The following is a 7,318-nucleotide window of genomic DNA, read 5'->3' on the forward strand; positions in this document are numbered from 1 at the left end:
AAGAAGAAGAAGAAGAAGAAGAAGAAGAAGAAAAAGAAGAAAAAAAAACAACAACATGATGATAATAGAAAGCTAGCTGGTAAGAAGCTACACTGCTGCTACACAATTATATAATTGTTGCGTTATGTTTAGTTGCCTATTGTGTCAAGTAGTTTATATTTATTCGGGGAGTGGGGCTTAACTTTATAAATGGGCAAAAATGTCGCATTTTGTTTGTTGTAGCTTGGAAGCTGTTACCGTAGCGTTAGTTGTTGCTGAGCTGCCTTAGCTCACATAAGGCTCTTCTCTGGCACTTTTTGAGCTGTCCTAACATGTTTTTCTACAATATCTCCCAGTTTTCTTTTAGTATTGAATGTTCCCAGCTATTAAGTCAAGTTAACATTGAACCACTTTTTTTGTATTTCTTTGGCTTTCTCTCTCAGATAACTTTTTAATTTTTCATTTTACTCCCAGGCCTTTACAAGCTTGGTGATAAACAATGTTCCAGTCAAGATGGGGCAGACCCTGTGCATTTGCTCCCGTACCACCATCATCATTGATAACAAAAAATATTACTTTGTCCAGAAACTAGATGAAGGGTAAGATAACATTTTATATGCTTAATACTCAGTTTAACTCGTCCGGTAAACTGTGGTGATATTTGTCAACAAATCTCATAAAAGCCTAAAGCTGATAATGAATTTGGTGAATCACACCATGTGCAAAATACTAATAACAATCACTGTGCAATTTTCTGCTACTTGAATGAGAATTGAGCATTGTCTGTGCCGCCAAATAAATGATATATCTTATTACTCTGATGACCATTGTTGCTAAATAAAATCACATTACCCAGCCTCACTGTAGCACTGGATGGCTGCTTCCCTCATTACAAGAAACATGGGCTCTGTAGGATATTTTGAGCCGGTACTACATACACAGTTGTGCTGCAGCAAATATAAACTAGCACACCAAGCCACAGGCAGACGGGACAATTGGAAAGCATTGAGACTGACTAATGCTGTTGTTCATATTGGTCTGTTTATGGAATTTGCTGAAAATAATTAAAAATACTGAATCAGCTCCTCCTGAACTCTAATCTCTCCTTGTCTTATCTTCAGTGGGTTCAGTTATGTTGATCTGGTAGAGGGAGCAAAGGATGGGCACTTCTATGCCTTAAAGAGGATCCTATGCCATGACTCTGAGGGCCGCCATGAGGCTCAGGCAGAGGTGGAGATGCATCAGATGTTTAATCACCCGAATGTCTTGAGCCTGGTTGCACACACCTTTGTTGATCGTGGAGGCAAGAGTGAAGCCTGGTTACTTCTGCCTTATATTAGAGTAAGTTAGCACAACAGTTATTATGACCAGAATAACCTCCAAGGAAATGATCAGATTCTGACATGTTGGTGCATTTGTGTGAACAGAAAGGCAGTTTATGGTCTGTTTTGGAGAAGCTACGAGACAAGGGGAGCTCATTGTCTGAAAAACAGATTTTACATATCTTGCACGGCATCTGCTCTGGAGTCAAGGCTATTCACGATAAAGGCTATGCACACAGGTAATCTCTCTGCACAAACATACACATACAGTAAACATTTATATGCGCATACCAATATATTGTTTACTTGCTTTCTGGAAATCTGCAGCTCTTGCATTACTTTATGATTAGCATCAACAGATGCAGGATTCAGTGTAAGTAATGGATTATTAAAGTAAAAGTCACAGATTAGCAACAAGCATGTATATTTATCTTGACCTTTGAGATACTACTTTAATGTTAATAATACAATGGGCTCACTTACCATCGCTCACTAAAATGTTTGATGAATCAGACACCATATGGAACAGAATAATAACCATCTTTGCACAGTTTGAATGAGAGTTTATACATTTGTTTTTCAGTCTGTTTAAATGAGAATAGAGCATATGCAGTTTTCCAGAAGCAATGGATGCTGGTGCAGCAAAACCAAGCCAGCACCAGCATCTCTACCAGGTAACCTAGTTTTTAACGCAAGGGGAATTACATCTGTTTATAAAGTGTACATAGCTGCTTTTGTACCAATTATAGCTCAAAATGGACCTCCAAACATTGTGTTCTGGTGCAGAGCCCAGTTTCTGCCAATCAAATTACACATGGAAATCTATTGTAATAGTTTTTTCTTTGTTTAGGCTTTCACTTAAAATATACATATAAAATGTATAAACTATCTTGAAATGCATACTTGTGTGTTCAATGTTTTGCAGTTACTTGTCATGTTGTCTGTTGTATTAGTAAAAGTGAAAATAGCATGTAAACCATTCTGCAGAATTACATTTAGATTGTTAATTGTATGGTTTGGGGTTAAAAAAAAAAAAAGTGGAATGTGCAGGAATTTGTGCACCTCACCTAGTCAGGATTATCTGAAGGAACTGGATTACACTTTATATCACAATGAAGGTATTCCACATTTATTGTGGTTGATCCTTCAGCTTGTAAAAGACATTTCTGTTTATTGTCAACAACCTTTAACTTACCAAAGAAATGCAAAATATTTAGGAATTATCATTCCTGTCTCCCAGACCATCTTCAATATTTAGGTTGTACTTTAGTCAGTTTTCCAAATAGCAGCTTCTATGTGTCATTTTTGTTTTAACAAAATTGCAGATATCTGAATAAATGCCATGTGTCTGCTATGATTTAACAGAGACCTGAAGCCCACAAATGTGCTTCTGGATGAGGATGACAGACCAGTTCTGATGGACCTGGGCTCCATGAACCGTGCCAGGATTGAGGTAAGAGTGCAAGGTCTCTGAAGATTTACCGATGATGTTATAAGCATTGTTATCATTGGTCAAACACCAAAGTCCAAATTAGTTTATTTGGAGTATGAGTAACATCCCCACAGTCTGTTCTTTATGTACCATCAAAAGGAATATGCTGCGTCTTGTGAATTTTTACTCTTACTGTGGATGAGTGCAGTGCCATAGCCACTTCCATTATTTTGTCTGTTAATATTAAGTAATCTTGACCATTATTAAACATTGCTGAGTAGTTTTTATTATGAAATGTTAGATATGCCCATGTAATGATAGTTTTATGACAATTTACAAAAAAAAGTGTTTTTTAAAATGAGGACAACTCAATCAAAATAAGATAAGATAAACGGTGTCATCATCACGTGATGTTTGATCACTTAATACAGCAACATAACATTTAGTGCCAAGTCATCAAGTCCTTGTGCAGCTCATGTTATGAGAGTGAATACACACCCCAGTTCACATTATTTTAGAAAGAAACCCTGGATTTTCACCTCTAGATGGCAGCATAACATTTTTAATGCTGGTGAACCACACATTAAAAAAATACCATGTTTCACATAAAATGAGCAGCTATTAGAATTGTCATGTCTTAGACTGCAGCTTATAACTTCCTGGATGTACCAATGTAAAAAATGCAATACAGCATATGCTGAGCAGAAGCACGATGGTGACGTTACTCTGGGCTGATCTTCTAACATGATTAATTCCATAGTTTGCTTCATCGTCATATTTTCTTTTTTGCTGCTTGGAAGTTTCTTATGTTTGTTCATTGCATCCAGTGATGTTTGTTGCTCTGCCTTATTTTTCCCCTGAGAAATTCAGGCAGGAAATATCAGGATTTTAAATCTCTTCTTCAAATTCTGAAAGCAGTATAGATAATGGATGAATTGTGGCTTTTTCTTAAGTGATGCTATTTGTTGTAATATTTTTAATTCCTTTATCCTGATTTATGTCTCTTTTTTGAATGTTTGTTTTTACAGTAAAGACTTTGTAACTGAATAGAATTATTGTTTTCATCTTGTCGCATCCACCTTGCATCAGTTTGTCTTGTCTTTTACATGATAATGCTGCATGTTCTTTAGGCTTCTAACACTGTGCCCTCAAAATGATTCTTACCCTATCGTAATTTTAATAAACCTGAATTTATTACAGGTTAGAGGTACCCGGGAAGCCATGGCCATACAGGACTGGGCAGCCCAGCGGTGTACCATTTCCTACAGGGCTCCTGAACTCTTCAGTGTAGAGAGCTACTGCATTATAGATGAGCGCACTGATATCTGGGTAAATTCAGCTTCTTCATCTCTTCTGGTTTGTGCTTGTTGTTTTCTTAAGTGACATCACCAGGTCTCTCAAAGCAAGTGCTGTGGATCTTTCACTGAGTACTACTTTTTCTCATCTGTTGCGGCCTTCCCATACACCTGCAGTCTCTTGGCTGTGTGCTTTATTGCATGATGATGTTGGAGGGGCCGTATGACCTGACATTTCAGAAGGGGGACAGTGTTGCCCTGGCTGTCCAGAATCCAGTGGCCATCCCACAGTCTTGCAGGTCAGTCTTTAGACTGAAGTTTTTTTTGTTTGTTTGTTTTTTTTAATGGTGTAACTTGACAATGTTTTCCAACTTGTAATTATTCGTTGCCATGACAGAGCATGATTTTTCTTTCCACTTGAATTTCCTTGCATTTACTGATTATCATTTTTAGTCTGCAACAAGGAGTCCGACTTGCACTACACTAACTGAATAAAAATATTTCCCTTTGATTGAACTAAAATGGTTAGGTTAGGTTGATTGGTGTCTCTAAATTGCCCACAGGAGTGTGTGTGCATGTGTGTGGTTTGTCTGTGTTAGCCCTGCGATGGATTGGCGACCTGTCCAGGGCGTACCCCGCCTTCGCCAGATGACCCCCCCTCCTTCAGGGACTAAGCGGTAGAAAATGAATGAATGAATGAACTAAAATGCAATGTGGAAATCCAGTTTGGGTTCATTTTTTTGTTTTGATTAGCTTTGTTTTGTGTATGAACTCACCTCATTCTGAGGACATGGTGCTCTGCTGGAAAATGGTGGACTGCTTCCTCTGGGTTGGGAGTGAGTTGCTGGTGGTGTTCATGATACATGCTTGTGCTTAAGTTTAAAAGTCCCTTTTTAGTATAATTACATATGGATCAAACTAAACTTACTGTAGGTTATTTTAATTTGTCTGCCTTTCTTATGCCCAGGTATTCAAATGGCCTGAAGATGCTGCTCAGTTCCATAATGGTACCTAATCTTCAGGAGAGACCAAACATCAGCTGGGTTCTTGACCAGGTACAGGATCTGCAGAGTCGCAGCCCCAGCACCCAAACCAACATGGTGTGATCTTGCACAGTGCACTACATCTGGGCTTTTGAAGATCTTTGCACACATACAGTAAATGAACGTCTCTTATTTTGGGCTTGAAAATAATTATTTTATTTACTGACTTGAGTGAACAAACTTAGGTACAGACTTTCACTCAGCTTGGGGAACTCGGCAACCGTAAATCAACTTTTAGTTTCAGTGATCTGATCTTATCTGCTCATTGGAGTGGATTCTTGTATTTATAGAATTACCAAATAATCTAAAAGAATCTGAATGGCCTTAAATGTAATTAGATGGTTTGGAAGTGTTGCCCTTACTGATACCGTGTAATACGGTAGAGACGGTTCAACATGGTGAAAAATATGTTTAAGTCATTTCCTCTCGAGAGTTACATGAAAAGATAGACATCACTGTCATGTCTGTCTATTAAATGGGAAGCTGGAGCCAGCAGCATCTTAGCTTAGCTTAGCATAAAGACTGGAAGTTTAGGTTGTTTTTTGGATTAAACACTTGTTGGTCAGTGAACTTTAAAGGTGCTGTAGAGCTAGGCTAACTTCTTTCTTGTTTTCAGTCTTTGTGCCAAGCTAAACTAATCAGTTGGTGGCTGTAGCTTTAGAAAATAAGGATATTTCTAGTGGATTACTTTAAAAAAAAGTAAACATATTTCTTATATTTGTAGTTTATTTTACAAGTGATAACATAAAAGGTTTGCCAGACTTTTGGGTGGATGAAGCTACCTGAGTTCAATACATATCACATTTCTTACTAAGAAGGAATGATGGTCCAGCTCCCCCTATTTCTTATATTCCTAAATTGTATGTGTATAGGTGTGTTGTAATCATCAATGTACATTTTCGCATTCAGTTTTCCCCCAAACCTTCTCTCACACGGTTTGTACTGGGGAGGGTAGTGCTCCTCACCTGCAGTGGTGCAGCTGAACACACAGAGGTGCTCCATCATCACAATCCCCTGCTCCGCATGCTGATGTGCTTATTATGTGAATGGGCTTTTTATAAATCACAGAAAAGTGCATTTGTTTGTACGCAAAGAAAGAATCCTCCAGGAGAAGGTGTTGGGTTTTACACACCTAAACAATAGAAACTGCACATAGAATTGCTTTAATTAATGGTAAAGTCATTGTCATATTTGCCACTGCATTGTCACCATTTTAAACTTTTTACTCCTCACTGTATTGTTTTGAGACGGATATTTTCTATTCCAGCTATGCTTATTTAATTTTAGGTTTCCTGTCATTCTCCTCTCAGGGGTCACCCACATCTCAAAGGGTCTGATGGTCTTTACTGGTAGACCCAAATGGTCCCTTTAAAACTATTATTAGATGAAATAAAACTCTGGGCATTTAAGTTTAAGATTAATGCTTTTGTGACAGTATTGCAGTGATAGTGGACCATATTAAAACTATATAGTTCACTTACAGAGTTACTGTAAATGTTGGAATGGTAATCGACATACGGTTTGAGTCTATTATCTTTTAATGCTGTGTCTAGATATGTCAAATGACTATGAATTTTGTGTGTTAATACTGCTCTTTCACACCTGGTAAAATAAGAATGTTTCAAGTGAAGTTTTCAAATATTAAGTGTACTCTGATTATGGATAATTTTGTTGAAATTATGTTTCATCTCTTATTCTCTGCACAGTAAAGGATAAATAAATATATAGCACTCTGCGTGCAGTCATTACTATAATAATGAAGTAAAATGGTGTTGAACATGAAAAAGTAGATGGTCAAGAAAGGTATGAGAATAGTATTCAAATACAGTTACCGGTATTACTTAATCAGTCTGATGTACACAATATTGCCAGAAATGTTTTCACAGCATGTATTAGTGGGTTTGGCTGCGTAGAGTTAAGCATATGTATGTGTAAGCTGATGTGACAAAAATTAGCAGTAGAAAAGGCCGTATTGAAGAGCTCAGTAACTTTAACGTGGCACTGTCATAGGAAGCAATCTTTCCATCAAGTCAAGTAATCAAATTTCTGCCTTTTTGATTGATTGATTTATTCTTTCAAACATGCAGAACAGAACAATGAACAAATGACAATAACACACATGATTTCACATATCCAACCAATGCTAATTCAAAATCAGTTTGCTTACACCTATTACATGTTTGAATGGAGTAGGAAGAAGTCAAACTTATCCAGTCCTACCCCATGACATCATATTATACAAAATTT

At 37.3% G+C, this 7,318-nt stretch overlaps 1 protein-coding gene across 1 annotated transcript; it reads left to right on the plus strand.

The window, feature by feature from the left end:
• Positions 1-5,218, plus strand: stk16 (serine/threonine kinase 16). The gene is made up of 8 exons (XM_020608369.1): positions 1-79; positions 454-578; positions 1,101-1,320; positions 1,407-1,540; positions 2,667-2,754; positions 3,934-4,062; positions 4,206-4,327; positions 4,996-5,218. Exons 2-8 carry the CDS (start codon positions 493-495, stop codon positions 5,132-5,134), a joined length of 918 nt encoding a protein of 305 aa, XP_020464025.1. The 5' UTR covers positions 1-79; positions 454-492; the 3' UTR covers positions 5,135-5,218.
• The last annotated feature ends 2,100 nt before the right edge of the window (positions 5,219-7,318 follow it).

The sequence above is a fragment of the Monopterus albus genome, unplaced genomic scaffold, assembly GCF_001952655.1.
Source record: "Monopterus albus unplaced genomic scaffold, M_albus_1.0 scaffold4.1, whole genome shotgun sequence".
NCBI lineage: Eukaryota > Metazoa > Chordata > Actinopteri > Synbranchiformes > Synbranchidae > Monopterus > Monopterus albus.